This window comes from Oxyura jamaicensis, chromosome 6 (genome assembly GCF_011077185.1).
Source record: "Oxyura jamaicensis isolate SHBP4307 breed ruddy duck chromosome 6, BPBGC_Ojam_1.0, whole genome shotgun sequence".
Lineage (NCBI taxonomy): Eukaryota > Metazoa > Chordata > Aves > Anseriformes > Anatidae > Oxyura > Oxyura jamaicensis.
In genome coordinates, this window is record NC_048898.1 from 3,870,914 (window position 1) to 3,890,206 (window position 19,293).

The 19,293-nt window shown below is 36.8% G+C and overlaps 2 protein-coding genes and 1 long non-coding RNA gene across 4 annotated transcripts in view; 1 reads left to right on the plus strand and 2 right to left on the minus strand.

Moving 5' to 3' along the window:
- Positions 1-2,940, minus strand: part of TET1 (tet methylcytosine dioxygenase 1) — a 79,506-nt gene extending 76,566 nt beyond the window's left edge. The window contains exon 1 of the mRNA XM_035330010.1: positions 1,875-2,940. The gene's annotated coding sequence lies outside the window, so the exon portion shown is untranslated. The remainder of the gene's footprint in view (positions 1-1,874) is intronic.
- SLC25A16 (solute carrier family 25 member 16) overlaps positions 1-16,611 on the plus strand; it is a 21,835-nt gene extending 5,224 nt beyond the window's left edge. The window contains exons 2-10 of one of the 2 annotated variants that reach the window (XM_035330012.1): positions 1-180; positions 568-660; positions 2,936-3,069; positions 4,661-4,724; positions 10,522-10,643; positions 11,171-11,237; positions 12,017-12,179; positions 13,044-13,112; positions 14,885-16,611. In XM_035330012.1, coding sequence (XP_035185903.1) covers positions 81-180; positions 568-660; positions 2,936-3,069; positions 4,661-4,724; positions 10,522-10,643; positions 11,171-11,237; positions 12,017-12,179; positions 13,044-13,112; positions 14,885-15,041 — 969 coding nt within the window. In that variant the 5' untranslated portion in view covers positions 1-80 and the 3' untranslated portion in view covers positions 15,042-16,611. Of the gene's footprint in view, positions 181-567; positions 661-2,935; positions 3,070-4,660; positions 4,725-10,521; positions 10,644-11,170; positions 11,238-12,016; positions 12,180-12,722; positions 12,962-13,043; positions 13,113-14,884 lie in introns of those variants that run through there. The other variant, XM_035330014.1, reaches the window with a different exon arrangement.
- A 934-nt stretch (positions 16,612-17,545) lies between these two features.
- Positions 17,546-19,244, minus strand: LOC118169066. Its single transcript, XR_004751905.1, has 3 exons — positions 18,855-19,244; positions 18,658-18,757; positions 17,546-18,163 (listed from the first exon to the last, which is right to left on the minus strand). It is a non-coding gene; the product is annotated as an uncharacterized LOC118169066 (long non-coding RNA).
- Positions 19,245-19,293: the final 49 nt, after the last annotated feature.

A 19,293-nucleotide genomic window follows, 5' to 3' on the forward strand; every position in this document is an offset into this window, starting at 1 on the left:
CCCTGCACCGCAGCGGCGGCTGCTCCGAGCCGAGCCGGCACCCAGAGCCGAGCCGCCGCCGGCCGTGCCCGCGCTGCCCCATGGCCTCCCCGGCGGCGGCGGGGCCCGGCGCTGCGCTGCCGGCCGGTGCGGGTGCGGCGCGGCGTGACTTCTACTGGCTGCGCTCCTTCATCGCCGGAGGTGGGTCGGGGGCGAGTGCTGCCTGCCCCCGGGAGCTGAGGTGGAGGTGGCTCCCGTGGCGGTAAGGCTCCGTCCGAGGGGTGCTTCCCTCCGGTGGTCTGACGGAAGGGGAGCCTTCCTTCCAGGGTAAAGACTTCGGCAGCGCTGCGGCTTCAGCGGGTGGCGGCCCTTGTCTGCGGCGGCACGCAGACCTAGCTTAGGCAGTGAGCATGCTGGGGTTTTGTGGCATGCTTCTAGAGGATGTCCCCTAATTGGGGCCTTCTCGACTTCCTATGTAAGTTTCCTCTCACCCACTCCGTTTGAAAATGCATTAGGAAATCCCTTATTTAACTGCTGACTTGAAGAACTTTGGCATCCCATGGCTTTTTTTTTTCTCCTCTTGGAAAGGTGTCGCAGGATGTTGTGCCAAAACAACCACTGCACCACTGGATCGAGTAAAGATTTTGCTGCAAGCTCATAACCACCATTACAAACATCTAGGTAAGATGGCTGCTGTGTGTCTAATTTTGTCGTGAAATGCAATGTCTGTCATTTAGGTTCGTTGAGTTATTCAGTGATGAAATGGTGATAAAGGTGCTAATGAGACAGCAGGTCATTTCCGTTTGGCAGTCGCTGTGCCGTATATTGCAAGCATTTAAAAACGAAACCAACCAACCAAACCGCCCTTAAACAAGAGATGTTGAGCCTGTACAATTAAGTTGCAGCGCTGGTTGACAAGTTAGAGATTGAGATGTCAGAATAATCCTCCATAAGGCGTAAGAACTGGGGCTTGATCCTCTTCTTACTGAAGTCAGCAGGAGATTGGTAATCACAGGTTCAAAGCTTGGGATCATTTCTGCAAGACCTGTCACTGCTGGTAACTGTTACTGTGTTTACTGCCAGTATGGGCCTGCAGGGCTTGTGGGAGTGGGCACTTCACAGAGTTTGGTGGTCCTCACAAAGGGGCTGGTGATACCACGACAGTGACCGCTGAGTCCTGCCAGGCTCGTGTACTTACTCTCCCCGACTGCAGTGTGATTGATACAAATTGAAAATAAAATTGGACTGGTGCTTTGCAAAAGGTGCCGGTGATCTGCATTTGGCATCTGTGTTACATCATGTGAGAGAGTCAACTCAGAATTGTCAGCATGTTCAGAACTGTTCACTGTGGGGCTGTAACAGTGCCCTCTTGTGCATAATATTTGAGATATTTTGTCATATGGTCTTGAAATAAATGTCCTAACTTACGTCCAGAAATTCAGGTGTGTTTCCAGAAAAAAATAATCGAGTTAGTTAACATTACATGAAATTAAACTTCAAAGTATTTAACTTAAAATCTAAAGATCATGTTTTTAAGGCTGGAAAAATAAATCTTGCAACAAAATTCCAGGGATGTATATTAACTGTGATATACAAAAAAGGGAAACACGAGGCATGTGGCAGCTTGGTATTGCAATCACATAAGTACGCATTCAAATCTTCACTCTAGCAATGGAAGGCTGAAATAATTGGTTTGACTAATATTTTAAATTATTACTTTGGTTTGTACTGTGCCATAGTTGGCACTAGATAAGGCAGAGTTAAGACTAGACATAGTTCTGTATTCTTCCCCAATTAGAGAGTTAAATATGATTCTGATTGTTAGAAACGTGTCTGACTTGAATGCGTGTCCTTGTTATGTGTAGGCAAAAAAGAAAATTATATGGACAGAATACCTGTATGTGCAGAGATCCAGTGGCTGGGTTCATCACAGTCCTCACTAAATGTTTTTACTGTCCCTGCTCTGTGGAGTTCATGACAACCGGATCTCAAAGCGTGTATTGAAAGAAATAAAAACAGTAACTCAGCATTGCAGGGTAGAGAGAAATTCTAGTCATGGCATAAATATTTTCAGAGGCACGTAGTAAGTACAACCTCTTAAAAATAGATACACTATTGTATTCTTAGAACCCCAGAAGCTAATTAACATTTGTTTATTTTTTAAATGAAAGTTTATCATTTTTTTTCTGCCTGCAAGTAAGGTAGAGGTGGAAGCTTTTCTCAGGTTCACCTCTTAAGTAGTTGCATGTGACAATTGTTCAACTGTTACAGTTTATTCCTTTATTTAAAATTAAAAAAAAGGGGGGGAGGGGAAATGTCAACTTGATAGCAGTTGTTTATAACTAATAATATGCTTATCCTAAAGCTGTTGGTTTCGCCCTAACTTTATGTGATCTTGCATTATTTACCACCCATCAAAAGGGAGTAGGATTGCTTCTTCTTTGAGACGGGAAGTGTAAAATGTTGAAGAAATGGGAGTCTTAAACTTGTTTACTTTGTTTCCTCGGTAATGGCATTTAATCTCTAATTTAGCATGTAACAATTGGTTGTTTGCCCATTATTTTAGATTTATAAGGTTTTTTGTTGTTATTGTTAACTGACTTTTGAATTGACTGAAATGCAACTCAACAGGTTTATTTCCTTCTGTTGCTAGTCTTAGCTTTCGTGGGTAGCTATTGTCATTTGCAGTAGGATTGGTGGCAGTACAGGCAAGCATAAGGCTTGAAATACGTGAATGCAGAAGGAGGTTCACTGAATATAGGAGGTGAGAAGGTTGGTAAAAACCTTAAACCTCTTTCTTCTGGCAATATTTTGGCATTAAAAGTGGCTTTTCCACTCTCCATAGTTAAAGGAGCAACACGATTGGACTTTACTTCTATGCATACTGTCCTAATGTACTTGCTTGATTTTTTTTTCCCAGTGTAATTGTTAAATACCTCTTTTTGCATTGTGGCAGGAGTGTTTTCTACGTTGTGTGCTGTCCCCAAAAAGGAAGGTTACCTTGGGCTGTATAAAGGAAACGGGGCAATGATGATTAGAATCTTTCCATATGGCGCAATTCAATTTATGGCATTTGACCAATATAAAAAGGTAGTTGAATTTATTTTTTTCTCTTCTTTTATTTTTTCTCTTTTTATCTGGCTGCAATGAGTACAGATTTTTAAGTGATCAAAACTAACACTGAAACTTTTGTTTCTTACTAGCTAATCTGCACATCTTCCATAAGGTTGCTTAATTTTATCCAAATCTATCCATTAAAAATTTCAGGGCAACAGTGAAACTGTTAGCAGTGCTGCTCAAGGAAAAAGTTCCCAACAATTTTAGTTGGTTTGTATTGTTGTGTCTGTGTGTTTATATATATGTATGTATGTATATTTATAGAGGTAATTAAAGTCTGCTGCTAGTTATTTTATTAAAAATAGACCTTTATGAAGAAAGTAGGAACAAAATACAAAACATAACCTTTTTATTCTCTATTATACTGCTTTGGAATTCTTAGTACCCGATGGATGGAATAACTTTAACTTGAAAGTCTAGCTATGTTGCTCTTATGTTTGATCTGAGAAATTACGGTCAGTGTCAGGCTGTAGATAAAAATGACCTGGAAGAGAAGATGCATGTTCAGGGGGCCCGTGTGATTTGTGTATTCCTTTCTACTCTTATGCATTTAGTCTTTCATAATACATCCCCACAGCATGTTTTGGAAATGAAATGTTAGCATGACTATGTTCTTAGGCTTATACATGGTGAAAAATACAATTTTACTGTTAGCAATGAGGAATTTCATAGTAGAAAGGTCAGATTTAGTACCCAGTGAAGTAAATTGCAGGATTTTCACTGAAGACAGCAAGATTCAAATTGTGACTTCCCTCCCAAAAGAGGAAGTTTCAGAAGGCTCATACAAAGAACTAACTGTAATGAGCTTCATATGTTCTTTTTTGTGGTATAATTATAAATGCTGTTGATCAAAACACTGTGCTTGTTTTATATTGTGTTGAACAAAAGAGCACACGCCATGCTTTATAATGAAATGATTTGCGAATCCACAAATTTCAAGAAACCATTTAATGTCATAGCAGTTTCTTTTATCTATTATTTGACAACAAACATTCAGGATATTTTGGAGCAGTCTGTAAATGGAAGAAAAAAATTCCCAAAGAAGGAATATATGAAATAATTCCATGAATGATTCTTCATAGGAAAAACTGCTCCTTAAAACTGCTCAGTTCTTTGGTATAAGCCTGAAAATTGATTTCTAACTTCCTTGAAGGACTTAATGTAATTTAGGAAATTCTTGTTCAAACAAATGTGTAACTTTCCAATTTTGCTCACTGTCCTTTGTACTCTGTCATGTGAAAGGGATAGTATTCAGTTTGCCTTGTTTGAACTGGATTAAAGATAACTAAATAAACAATCTAGTGTCCAAAGTAAATAGTACAAATAAGTTCAACTAATTGTTCTGCCATGTCAGAAGTATTTTAATACTTGGGTGTTTTTAATAAGAAATTGTACCAACATAAATTTTCAAAAAACTCCTTTAACAGTAATTAAGTGGTCTGGTTTGAATTTGTAAACAGCTTATAAACAGCTACAGGGTTTGCATTAATGTGCCAGTAAATGGTGTGATGTATTTCCTTGTATCTTCTATATACAACTATTGTAAATGTTCCATATTTTGTAGGTAATAAAGAAGCACCTTGGGATTTCAGGGCATGTGCATCGGTTAATGGCTGGATCCATGGCAGGTATGGTTTTGTACTTGTGTTTCAGACATCCTTTTTGCTGAAAAGCTAGTATTTGATTAGAGGATGATTTAATGTGTTCTCAGGTCAAACTCCTGCAAATTTGTATTAAGCAAATATATGTGTAAATGGTTATGGTAACAAATAGTTGCCTAGTTGAAAACTGTTTGATTAAGAGTATTCTTTAAAATGTATTTGTTCAAACACTGAATTCTGTGCTAGGCTGTAAAGCACAGGTTTTATGATTTTCCTTATGGCTTCTAAATAATGAAAAATGCAGTCTCATCAGGATGAAGAGTAAAGATGCAGGTTTTTGTAGAATTGGCTCATCAGCCTGTCTGCCATTGCTACTAGGTTGAAAATAAGCCTGGAGAAATAGAGGGAAACGCAGCTGCTTAAATGGGTGGATTCTTTGGATTTCCCAGAAATGTTGATATGTTCAACGTGCAGTGTAGGATTGTCATAATACCCCTTACAGCATATATGTGAACGTTAAAAATCATCAGTTATCAATTAGTGCAATAACCCTTGTAACTGCCAGTATATAATATGGTTATACAAGTCCATTTTTCTTTTGCTGGTCGTTCAGCCAAATGTAGCTAAGAAAAAAACAGGGGAAGGTAAGTAATAGCAGACAGATTTTTAATTGAGGTGTTTTTTTGTGTGTGGTTTTACACTGTAAAAGAGGCTTGATACAGTCTGTTGACAGTCCTTAACTAGTTGCAAGGTATTAATATGTAGCTCTTTTTTTTTTTTTTTTTCCTTTTTTTATTTGGAGGGGGAAGGATTAGTTATGCTAACTTCAGTAGAACTAGGAAGACTTTATGAAAGTATTTTGGTTTTGCGTGGCAAAGGGGAGAAAAGGGAAAGATATATTCCAGAACTTGGCTGGCTTTTTGTCTAAAAGAAGTGGAAAACATACGTCTTTTTTTTTTTTTTTTTTTTCTCCTGTCTTTAACTGTGTTAAAAACACAGTTCTTTATGATTAGTTTTTTCAGTAGCTTTGTCAGAGACCTGGGACCTGACTTGTGAGATACAGTAAAAACTTGGAATACTCAGTTAACTCTGTCAGTGTTGGACATGCTGAAATACTTTGTGTAGATAAATTAATAGCATCTGACATTGTTTTAAGCACCCTTGTAGTTAAATGTTTTGTGTAGTTAAGAGTAACAGAAATATAATCAATATACAGAGAATATATCTGGAAACCCTGATCAAATGAAATGCTTGACGTGGTGCATTTAAGTACAATACACTCAATAGTCTGGTAGACGAGCTGGACTTAGGTGTGCAGTGAAATGAGTATAACACAAGTATGGTAGTAGTGTGACATTTGGGGTGTTCTAATATTTGTTTATTAGGTGGCATTAATGTTAGATAAGAGGGTAGAGTTTGTATTGAGCATGCCAAGAAGATACGGGGAGGAAGGAGGCACAGAGTCTGGAGTGCTCGAAGTTCTCTAGAATTGCAGCCAAAAGAGAGAAGACTTTTAAAAGCAATTGGCAATATTTCTGGCTTTATCTCCCATGGCTTAGTCTCTTCCTGGCACCCATAAAGGGGTATAATCCTCTTTTTTTCCACGTTTAAATGACTGAAAGAGACAGTGAGCTGTGCACACCTCAATGTTAATGAAGAGGGGTCTTCTCAGGTTCCTACAACATAGTGTTATGCAGTTGAAAATGGCTAGCCCTTGGTTATATTCCTTTTTGTCCCTTCTGTGCCATCAGACCACACAGCTGTCTGTGTTCACTTCAGTGTGTGGTACAGATATTTAAATCTTGCTTATGTCAGTGTTTTCAACATTACTAACAGTCAACAGACCTGAAATCAGCTTCAAAACGGTGGGAACCTTTTGAGTAGCTTTTGTAACTGATAAACAGGATCAAAGGCATATCCACAGGGAAAAGCAAGGCAATGAGGATGGGGGCAGTGGAGTGAGAGAAAAGGAAAACCTATTGTAATGCATGTATTTAAGGAGGCTGAGTTAAAGTTACTGTGGAAACTTCAACTCTGAATTTCCTGGGCCTTGTGTGATTCAAATTTCAGCTGTAACACCTCATTAACAGATAAATGGCTTATAACTTTTTTTTTTTTTTTTTTTTTTTTTTTTTTTTTAAAGAGCTGGGGAGAGTATTGAGAAATTATAGATGTTAGTGGGGTTTAGGAAACAAAATGACACCTGTATTACAGAATGACATTGCAAATCTAAATATTTTTCATTTTTCTTACTGAAAAATCTGACTTAAAACAAAAATGTGTATTTCCTCCCCTGTCCTTGATTAACTCAAAATAAAAATAAAAATAAAAATGCTGAAATAGGCTGAATGTTGACAGAACAAACACAAGTTCTGTGAAGCTAATAGAGAAAGCATGGTGGTGGTTTGTTTGTTTGTTTGTTTTTACTAAAAGTGATTGGAAAACAGTATGGGGTTAGGAGGGTACTGCTGTCTCAATTTTAAATAATATCTAACAGTTATCTAATTGAGAATTGAGTCAACATTTAAAAAGAATTAGTGCTGTTTACTTCTTCAGGTGCCATTTAGAATGAAATACAATTACGTATTGAAGGCCTAGACATACTAGGACTTGTAAATTATCCAGTTCTTTAACCAGTCTGATGCATGTTCTTTCTCATCAGCTGTGTCTGTCTTTGATAGTTCCCAATAGTTCCCAAAGCTTTTTTTTTTTTTTTTTTTTTTTTTTTTTTTTTTTTTTTTTTTTTTTACAGAAGATGCCTCCTTGATAAAGTAATCTACTTTATGCTAGTCAAGGAGTCTATCTCTTTGCAGTTGAAGGCTGTGACTTGTGTTTATCATTTTCGGAACTGTATACCTCTGAATAACCTGGAAATACTAATTTAGTCTATGTAGTTTTTGATATAGTACAAAGAGCATGATGTAGAAATCAGATAAAACGTGTACATCTGGTATGTTTGCAGTACCTGGCCCCTGTAAACATATTTTACTTTTTTCTTGCTTTAGATATGTTTAGTTTTGATTTTTCAAAGAAAGAAAGAAAATTACTAAGAATGGAGGAATAGTAGGGAAATTGGGAGACAGTTCAATACCTATTCAGCTAAAGTCATTGTCAACTTCAAAAGCTTGGACGGCCTAATGCTTGTGCTTTATTTATGCTGAGTCTCAGTAAAAGTCTGTGTAACCCAGTATCTTGTCCCCAAGAGTGGTCAGAAGTGCCAGAAGTGCTTGAAGAAAAATTGGTAACTGAGAAATGATCTTTCCCTGACAATTCCTTGACTTGAGTGGGGTATGTACTTCTGAGTCAGCGCTTGCGATGGAAAAAGTTGTTGTATTTGAAGAAGTGGTACCTTACAGGAGGGAGGAACTACATCTGCCTTATTACGATTATTTCAGATAAAATGCTGGGATTTTCCATAGGTATCTCTGAACTGGGCAGAAACTTCCAGTTCTGTCCTGTTAAACCAACCATAGCAGAGATTTCTGTCTCAACTTCTGTTAGTTGAAAAAGACGACTTCCTCAAGACAAGGAGTCAGCCTTAAGGTGTTGTGATCCATCTTCGGATAACTCATACCATTTAGGGAGTACAGATGAGATTAGTATTCCTGTTGACTTCCTCAAAATGGCTTTCAGTGTCCCAAAGCTGGCCACCATTCCTTCCAGAAAAGATGGTGTCTCTTCTGACAGAGAAAATCTTGATCCTTCCCCAATATACATTTTGCTCATATGAACAGTAAGCAGTCATGTGCCTCTTCAAGTTCCTTCAGGGAAGCTTATTTTGTGGTTTTATCATCCATTAATGTTGGACGTGCCGGCCCCCCCCCCCCCCTCCTTTTTTTTTTCTGTCTCCATAATTCATGGCTAGAGGATTTTAAGATAAAGTCAGAAATGGGTCCTATTTAAAACCGTACTACATTGTTTCTTTCAGTCCCAAATGATTTTTTTTTCAGTCCCCACTGATTTTTTTTTTTTCTTGAATTGTGCTGGTTTTGAACTTCTTGCTGATTACTTACTGCATTCATCAAACGTTTGGTTGGTTTGTTTGCTAGTCTTTGTACTGAGGATATTCCTGGACACTTAGTGCATGAGTGGAATGAGAATGGGGATAAGTTTGTCCATGTTCTGTGTTACAATAACTTTCCTGTGAACTCTTAAGCTCTGTAGAAGTTTTTCTCTTTTTTTCCTCCCTTTTTTGAAACTGCTTGAATTCAACCATTTTACAATATTTCTGGACATCTTGGGCAATCCATTAGGAAAAGGCTGCAGTCTGAGGGAGTGCATTTAATAATGTAGGTCAGTGGAAACAGTTCTAAAATTGCTTTGCTGTTATGCAGCTTCCAACTTCTGAACCCTAGGGGTGCGACTGCATCAAAAATCAACGACAGATGTCTGCTTTTTTGTTCAGAGGAATAGTCCAAAATGTCTGAAAGGTGTTTTTGTCTTCTAAAACAAAAGCTACAGAAAGATACAAACTTTGCTCTCAGTTGACAGCTGACCAATGTCAGCTTTTTGGGTAGGCTTCTCATAGTTTTTTTTTTTTTTTTGTACATTTCCATCTAACACTGATATTTTATGTCAGATAATTCAGCTAGCTGAAGTTTATTTTTGTCTCTCTGGACATAAGTTATAGAGATCTTTGCTGGAACTGTATGTTTTTGCTTGTTTCGCTTTTGTTTTCTTCCCTCTTGTTGCTTTCTCTTCCTCTTCCAGAAGAGGGAGAAAATGATGCACCTACAAAAGAGATATGATTAACAGAGTATTAAAATTTAGGAGGAGCTGGCAATTTCCTGCCAGTGTTCCAAAGTCTTCTTATCTTCTGTAGGATCAATTTTAAGGGTAATCTTTGGATAAAGAAGAGCAATTGCTAGGAAGCAGAATAGGCTTTTGCTTTCATCTTCTCATTTTCCCAGTTTTTTTTTTTTTTTTTTTTTTTTTTTTTCCAAGAGTCAGTGGTACACAACCAGAAAATAATCTGGTGATTAGGCAGATTTTAGTAAGGAGTTTTATCCATCCCCTCCAAATAATTTGTCAGAAACTGAGTGGTTTACCTCAAGGACTAGTGGTAGAAAGGAATTTGTTATTCAGGTAACTGCTAGAGGTAACAGTATACAGGTAACTGTAGATTCTTTGAACTGGAGATCTGTTTCCAAAATGACAAGTTGGTCAGTAATCTACACAGTTTTGAAGCAGGATTCATCCAGTTATGAGCTAAGATTTTTTTATTTATTTATTTTTAACATCTTGTTAAGTTTAGAAATAGCTTTTTTGGTCAAAGTTTTAAAACAGAAGTGCTGGTATAATAGGAACTATAAAATGCAGTAATGCAATGCAGTTCAGTGCTCTTCATTAGTAGGTTCCTAATTTCAGATGCAATAGGTAAATGCACGTATCTATATCCAGTAATCACATATTTGAATTCTGACAACTTTTTGCAAATTTAACATACAAGTGGTGCTATTAGGTAACGTAGGATTAGATTTTGTGGTTGCAGTCCAGTAAAGGCCGAGGCACTTGATTAAGCAGATGCTTATGAGCCATGGTGAAGATCACCCATGTGAATACAGTTAGGCCCGTAAATCTCTGGAGAATCAAGGTTTACATGTGCAGCTTCAGTGAACATTGGGTATAAATATAAATGCCTTGTGTGTTGCTGAGGTTGTTACTTGCTGATAAGTGATTTTTAAGTGCTTCTTTAACAAAATAATCTGTATATGCTATTATATTCACTGCTACAAATGGAAATTCTAATTTTCAAAATAATCCTAGATCCAGATAAGGTGTAGGTGAGTTTTGTTTGCTTGTTTTGTTTTTGTTTTTAATAAAGGTATTACAGCAGTGATTTGTACTTACCCTCTTGATATGGTTAGAGTTCGTCTGGCATTCCAAGTAAAAGGGGAACACAAGTACATGGGAATTATCCATGCATTCAAGATGATTTACACAAAGGTATTTTTTCTTTTAATCTTCAGTCCTGTCAAAGCAAAATACACTCCTTAAATAATGTTGCACTGCATTGAAGTAGTGACCTGGTGGAAAACAACATGAGTTCATTGCGTGCACCTTGAACTTCTTAATGTAAAAAAATATCTGGATGCTTTCTTCTACTTCAGCTGCTAAGATGCAGCTAAGGCTTGTATAAGTGGGAGGTAAAAACAAACAGCAGAGAGAAGTTGGTTTTCAAGAACGTATAGTAACGATTCCAAAAAAAATGGGGAGGAGGGATATGTATAATGCAGAAATGTCTCCTAGGTTATGATGTTGGATATAGATTCTTCTTCATTTTCCCTTCATTTGTGGAGCCAGCAGCTGTCCCCTCAATTCTTCAGGCACAAGAAATGGCACTTGCTGTTAGCTCCTTGTTGCTAGATGATGCTAGTCAAATTGCTGTTGTGCAAATCTGTATGAGCAGATGTGTAGCTTAAGACATTTGTTGTATTTCTTGCCACAAATGTCCCTGTATTTTTCTTTCAAAGGAAGGTGGTTTTAGTGGGTTCTACAGAGGGCTGATGCCAACTGTTGTAGGAATGGCTCCGTATGCTGGTAAGTTAAAAACAGAACACAGCAATCCTTCAGCATTTTTGTGTGCTGCTTAATTTGCTTGATATGCTTGCACAGCTACTTAATTAGCTTCTGTTAAAATGAAGGATTTTGTGTTTTACTGAATGGAGAGGGGAGGCCACTGGAAGCATTTGTAGTTCTTTATCTAAATTGATCAATGTGTGTTAAAGCATCTTCAGCAGGCAAAGCCTAGCTTTCTGGAGACTTGGAGTTGAGAGGGAAAGAGGCAAAGTAGTCGTTCTCTTTCTCTTCTGTTTCCCAGTCTTGTAAGAAAGGGTGTAGGTTCTCTTTCAAACAGGTAAATCCACGAGAGGGCAGAGGTGGAGGCTTAGAGGTTCTCTGTTGGCTCCATCTCCTGGTGACTTCTGTAAAAATACTTAGCCAAGCAGAAGTAGGTGGCATGAGATGGACGAACAGCAGAACTGCCTACCTAAACTACACAAACCTCTAGATGATAAATGTTTTCTAGTTAAATAGATCTTAGGGGGTTACTCTTAACAGCAATTGAGTAATTTAAAAGCTGTGGTCTAGCTTATTTAAAGCATTCTTTTAACATTAATTATAAACTTTAAATTTGACAGAAGTTACTCTAAAACGTAAAGTATTATTTGTCAATTCTATTTCTTTCTGCTTAAGAAAACTTCTGATAGGATTGGAAAATAGTTTAATTTTGTAATTGCAGCTTTTTGTTTATGACAATGATACATACATCAAATACTTTGCTCTTTCGTGAAAGTACATAAAATTAAATTTCCTTTTAGGTTTTTCATTTTTTACCTTTGGTACCTTAAAGAGCATTGGACTTGCTCAAGCACCTAACTTGCTTGGACGGCCTTCCTTAGATAATCCTGATGTCTTAGTTTTGAAAACACATGTAAATCTGCTGTGTGGTGGCATAGCTGGAGCAATAGCTCAGACGATATCGTAAGTTTGGGTATTGTTTGTTTTTTTGCTATATAGCTGTTTGTTCTAGAAAAAGTGTTCTATCTGAGAATGATTTTTTTATGAGACTAGTTGTTAGCAAGGGTTTTTAATCAGACACACTGCAATTATATTGTTTTGCTTAGTAAACATATATTTAATTCTCAGGGGGTTAAAGATAAATGCATTGAGTCAATTAAATTCAGACAAAACTAAAATCAGATGGAATCTCGTGCGGTAAACTATGAAATCTGGACTGTGAACATAATTTGCAGAATTTTATTATTCCAATTTACTTCTAAAATTATGTAACCTGCAAAGCCATAGAATGTACAATATCTTAGACTTTTCTTTTGTTGTTTGGCATTACCTTATTATTACTTCGCCTCTTTTCTTCCATTCTCATGCTGTCCTTGTTATATTTTCTTTTGGCCGTAAACCAAGTGAATTTGATAGACCTGTGTGGCATCAAAAATCACTGCATTACAAATGTCACAAATACGTTTCCTATTAATCTTTAAACTGTTAATTTTATTTTTGATTCAGGTGTCTTCTCCCTCCAGCGTTTTACACTTTTTTATATTCTCATCTGATCTTCATGTGTCTTCCTTACTCATGCCAAATGGAATACCTTAAGGGATCTGATTTGCTGGTTTTGATTGTATATAGGGAAGTCTCCCTTTTTGGAGAACTTTCAGCTATGTTGAGAAACTAAGCCGGATTCCTGACTCACTGAAAAGGGAGCTTGGAGGTTGCACGTGGACTTTTGTATTCTTATTGTTATTAAAAAAACAAACAAACTACACAATATTCTCATGTAGTCATCATGCATCTGGTTGAACTGCTCTTCAAATATCTCCTCTGTAGATATCCTCTTGATGTAACTCGTAGGCGAATGCAGTTAGGAGCTGTTCTTCCAGATTCTGACAAGTGCCTGTAAGTATTTTCTTTTCACCTTCAGGAACTGAGTTTCAAGATGTCTAAGCAATGTTAAATTGTTTGTTTAATTTTTATTTTTTTAAATGAGTTATTGTGGTGTTGATTTCATTATGCTTTTAATCAAATACGTTGTTTCCATGCAGTTGGGCAAAAGCTACAGTTAAAAAAAATAAAAATCATATACACTTTATTTTTACTGATACTGTGTTGGTATGAATAGATATATATTTCATATTTTAACTCAACTAACTCATCCTTAGTATCCCTAGGATCCCTGAGAGACTGCCTGCTTCTCCTGAAATGAGATGTCTCAAGGCATTTATTTAATGGTGCAGAATCTGTTCCAAAAGTTGATGTTAAACAATATTGTTCTATTTGACCAGCTTTATTGACTTCACTTACAGTAATGTCACATGCACTGATTGTAGCTGGGGTTCCTGCAGGTTTTTTAGTCATATGCTTCAGTCCAGTAGAGGTGGAAGTACCATAATATCCTTAAAAACATAGTATTAAGTCTATTGTCATCTTGAAAAACATTCCGAGTTTCAAATTCCCCTAAACAAATTCAACTCCAGGAAAATTTTATCTTGGCTACTTCACATTTTGTGGAATTGTGTGTATGTGAGTCCAGTGTGAGCCACCTGTGTGGTGAGTTGGATCTTACAAGCAATAGTCTCAGTGAGCTTTCATAAATTACCTTAGAGGTTGCTTACTGTGGAAGTTGCTGTTCTGTTTTTCGTTAACAGCAATTTTTTTTCTTTGATTATTTTCACTCCAGATACTTCTAAAATAAAAATGTGTCACTTGTCCTTGAGTTTTTGCTTCCTGCATTTGTGAAAACTAACACTTTTACAATTAGGCTTCCCAGTTTAACAATTGTGTTGTGACTGTGTTTGGAGTGAGCTGTACCTTTAAGTATAGTAGACAAATGTCTTTAGAGGACAGGATAAAACAAGAAAATTACTGGAATTCTGAGGCACACTGAAGATGTTCTCAAAGAGTAATGTCTTTAATAGCTTGGAGTGTTGAGAACCTTACAGGTTTTCACTCAAGGGCTTTGCATTGTAATGTCTTTTCTCGGTTTCAGTATAGCTATGTGAGGAAAATCTTTCTCCTTGCATACCTTCTGCAAATTCTGCCTCTAACAAGGTCAAACATTATACTTAACACACATTAGTGTCTCTCGAGAGAAAAGAGGTCTTTGCTTGGGGTGAGGAGGCTACACACATGCAAGATGTAGAATACAGGGCTAAACAAGCTTTACGTACAGAACTTCAGGAGGACAGGTATGATCCTGTGCACAAAGAAAAAGAATATAATGCAAAAGCTAAATACTGATCTTTAATGCAAGAAGTGTGCATTGGGCAAAGTATATTGATTTTGTTACTCTGTATTTACATTGGTAAGACAGAAATGGTGCTTCTTTACTGCCTCCTGCCAGATAGAAAGCAATGTGTGGCTATTCTGGTGTAAAATTTCTTACTATGTCTGTTAGGGCAGATTATTTTCAGACTGAAGCGTCTTGAAATGGGATTGCACTGTCCTCTTTATGATTTCCAGCCTTTGTGTGCAAACATCTTGCAGAAGCTCAGACTATCTTCTGAGTCCTGAAAGGACTGTCATATTCTGCTTTATGGAGTCACTTTTTTTTTTTTTTTTAACCATAAATCTCTTAAGAATCAAGTAAAAGAAGTGTCTTGTGTTTAAGAAAGTGATTTTGACCGTTGAATGCATATATTCAATAATGATTCAAGTTCTTGTTTTTCCAGTACAATGGTTCAGACACTGAAATATGTCTATCAACAACATGGAATACGAAGAGGATTATACCGTGGTCTATCGCTAAATTATATTCGTTGTATTCCTTCCCAGGCAGTGGCTTTTACCACATATGAACTTATGAAACAATTATTGCACCTCAACTAAATTTTTGAAGCTTTAAGATAAAACTACACTATCAGTCCTGAAGTGATATTGGTAAATAAATTACTTGAAGATAAATATACGATACTGTGGAACTGCTGTTGTATGACAACTTAATTTTATTTGCCAAAATGTAGTTAATTTTATGGATTAAAACCAGGAGACAGACCATAATTAGTATTAGTTAGCTATAAACATTTTTTGCACTTGATCTTGTAGCCTTCCTTAGATTGATGTTAAGAATTACAGTTTTAAAATTACACCCACATTTTATACGGGTTTCAAGCTGTTAGCTATTTAGCTTTATCACCAATCCAGGAGTTACATACATGATTGTATTGCTTTTTAAGCTAATAGTTAGACATCTGTTCTTCTTTAAAATTTAAATTGAGTAAACTAATTTGAATAAAATGTAATGATTTTTTATATTTAGCTACTTGCCAGCTCTGTGGAAGCTAAACTCAGTAGATCACAACTTTACAATCTTTTTTTTTTTTTTTCCTTCTGTACAAATTTTCTGTATGGTAAGAACAATGCACATATCTTCAGATAGGTACATAATGGAAGTTCTTTCAGACATTTAAATGAATTATGACACGAAGTGTTGAACATTATTTGTAATCTTGCAATTTGGAAAACAGTTTTTTTGCATGCATTCTATTCTAAAAAAATGCTCTATCTACACAAAGAAAAGCAGGAGGAACTTGTACAGTGACAAGTGCTAGAAAAGATCTCCTTAAGGCAGTTAGTATGGGCCTAATCTTGCAAAGCATTATGTACCTTTTCTGTGGAGCTTAACGTTCTCAATTTAGTTTATTGAAGGCTGTAAGTATATTATGTACTTGACAGTACTGGCTTTCATAAACAGGTTTGTCCCTACCTTAAAACATGGTGACAAACGAGCGCATGCTGCTGCATTTACTTATTTAGGCATATGGACCATATTCAACCTCTTGGGGAGGATGTGGAGAGGAGTAAATGAAGATTGTATTGGGAATCCGTAGATGTGTATCTGTATTGTTTCTGAAGTATGATATGCAATAGACTATTACATTTTTCTGTCCTACAATTCCTTTTGTAGAAGGAATTGTTTTCCACATTTGTTTATACATAATTTACATTGGTACTTCTGATTTTATTCACTTGATTCAGGAAACTGTAAAGCATTTGCTTTAAGTGATGTAAATTATTTATTTATTGTAAATATTTTAGCAGTGTCCTTTAGGAATTGGTAATGGTTTTGTTAAATGAACTGGTTGATGATACAATGGATTTGCTTAATTTTGACAAATTTGACAAGCTGGATTTGGAGTTACATATCCCAAACCTACTTTTATGGCTCATTTTTTTCCATTTTCTTAAATGTATGTATTTCTTTGATATTTAACAATATAGTTATGAACAGAGAACAAGATGTATTTGAATTTATTTTATTAAAATTTTTGAAGTAATATTTGTGTTTTTTTTTGTGTGTGTTGCAGCAAAAAGAAGTTTCTGAAATTACCCGAATGTTTCTCCTTGTAGTTAAACCTGCATAAAATTGTCATTCTTAATTAAAAGAGACAACAATTAAGATTTTTGGTCTGATTTTTAGTTTGACTTGCAGGAAAACTAACCAATACCACAGTGAATTTTTATTTCTAAAAGTCCTTGCAGGAGAGTTAAATCCGTTGTGTGTGTGTGTGTGTGTGTGTGTGTGTTATGAAAAATGTGTGCCATTTTTTTCCTGTAGTTTTATAGTGTGATCAAAATAGCTGTCTTGTTTGTCCATCAGTTCTGAGTCTCAAGTGACAGCCCTTTTCCACGTTAATGCTGAAATCTTCAGAGAGTTTTACATCTTAACTCTGGTTAAAAGAAAGGAATTGAGGAACTTGAATAGGCTTGCATTTATGTCATGAAATGTTAAGCAGCTATGCAAAATAAAGCAGAAGCCAGAATTTCCTCTTGAGAGGAAAAGAACAGTAAAAAGTGTCTCCAGAACAATTGAGGAGGATATTGAACGTGAAAAATTAGACCTACTGGATGAATCAGTGCTGTATCTTCAGCATTAGTTTTCAAAACAAAATTTAAAAGTGCATTAATAATTTCTACTTAAAAGCATTACAATACTTGAGAAAGGTATATGGAAAAAAAAAAAAGGATTAGAAGAGAGGAGACTTGTTTCTAATTTTTTGAGTAGATACACCTAACTTCTTCTGAAAGTGTCATTATAAAAGGCATTTCTTAATGAGAACACAATTTATTTTGAATACCTCAATACTGTATTTCATATATCTGACTGGCTGCATTTCCCAGGGTAGTCCACTTTACCACATGACTTTGAAGCATAGATTTTATGCATTTAAGATGCTAATAAATTTACACATAGTTAAATATATTTTATGTATGTAGGACATTAAAATTGAAGTTTTTCATTACTTTTCATTAGGCACAATTTTTTCATTTGTCAAAATTCTGGATTTGAGTTCATCAGTTTAAATTGTCTCTAGAAGGTGAGGTAATTTATGTTTAAACTACCCTTCTGCCACTGGTTTTCTAAATTTACTGGTTTGTCAGCAATTTAACCTCAAGAAACTTGGTGATCATTAACATACAGTTTTATTTTCAAACTATTCTAGTTCTTCAAATGTATCGCAGCATAACAATTGGAAATGTGTTTGGGTACTTCTTTTCTATAAACTATAAAAGTTGTTATAAATTGGTGTGTGAGTTTGTTGGTTCTTTCTTGATCTAATTGCTTCCAAATAATTTTTAAAGGCTTTCTGAATGTGGAGAAGATGTGTTAGAAAACATTTTTGACAATGCCAAGATTAGTTTAGTTTTTTTATTTGGCAGTATAGTTATCCCAAATGACAACTTTATTGGATGAAGAGGCCTCAGTATCTTTTTTTTTTTAACCACATTTCCTTAAAATCCTAATCATAATAGTCTCATAATTGGTAGTGCTACTCAATTAAGTACTTACCTTCTGTGAAGAATTGGTTATGTAGTCCTGGGTAATACGTTTAAAACTCTGTTAATCAAGCTATTTCTGATACTCCTTGTTATAAAAGTAGGAAAAGAAGCCTCACCATTTTAGGACTCCTTCAGGTCAACATCCCATGCAGGTTTATCCATAGTAGTTACTGAAAGTCACAATTTGAGGGTTTGTTTTCAGTGATCAAACACTATCTTTAAAATACACCCCGTACTTAAACCCTTTTTCTTATAATGGAAATTTCTGCCTGCTGTAACTAAAGCATTTATACAGGAATGATGGTGACATTTGCAGTCATTACACAGAAAAGTTTGCATGTATTTGAATCTTCTTTTTACACTGATAATTTTCAAAATCTCTTCACATTGTTTTATTCTCTAGTATATGTGAAAGGGAGAAGCAACATAAAAGAGTCTCCAGAACCCAAGGCTATCAGATGTACAGAGTAAAAGTTGCTGTAAAAGCAATGTTTTAATACCATTCCGAAATACGTGTCTGTGTATTTAATAGTATGGATGTACTAACTATTCAACTACACATAATCTATTAATGGTTGTGCTATGGAAAGCTATATAATGTAGTCTTCTACAGGTATGTCAGGGTTATCCCACAGAACAGGGGCTCACTTAAGTACAATCTTACCTTTCAAAATTTAAGCTTGGGTCCTCCTGCTAGGATGCCTGACGACTTGCCAAATCTGTCTTTGAAGGACTGGAGGGTGATACTGTTTCCCAATGTTCGGCTACATTGAAGAGATGCAAGACCAAATTGCAGTTACATAATTTTTATGACATTTTAACAGAATGCTCATAGTGATGTGTCAAGAGTAGATCTAATACCTGTGTTCTTCAGTCCTAGCGGTCTTGTGACCAAAAAAAAGAAGCCTGTATATAAGTGACTCCCGTGCCACCTCAGAGCCCCTCGGTGCGGCTGCCCGCCCAACAGTGACAGGTACTGGCCGGTTGTTCTCACAGAAAAAGCTCAACGCCCGGGCTGAGGTTCACCCATAGGCACTGGGGGGAGAGAAAAGCACCTCGAAATTCACTCTGAGCCGCCGCTTGGGTACCGGAGGAGCGGGCGGCAGCGGGGCGGACGCTGAAGGGACGGCGATGACCGTTGGGCTCCCTCACAGCGCGGCCCCACCCCCAACGGCCGGGGGCCGTCGCGCGCCGCTTCGCGCCTTCAAGCCTCCGCAGTGCGGCGGCGCCTCTCATTGGCTGTGCGGCCTCCTTCCCACCAATGGCCGGCTTGGGGGCGGGGCTTCTCGGGAGGCGGGCG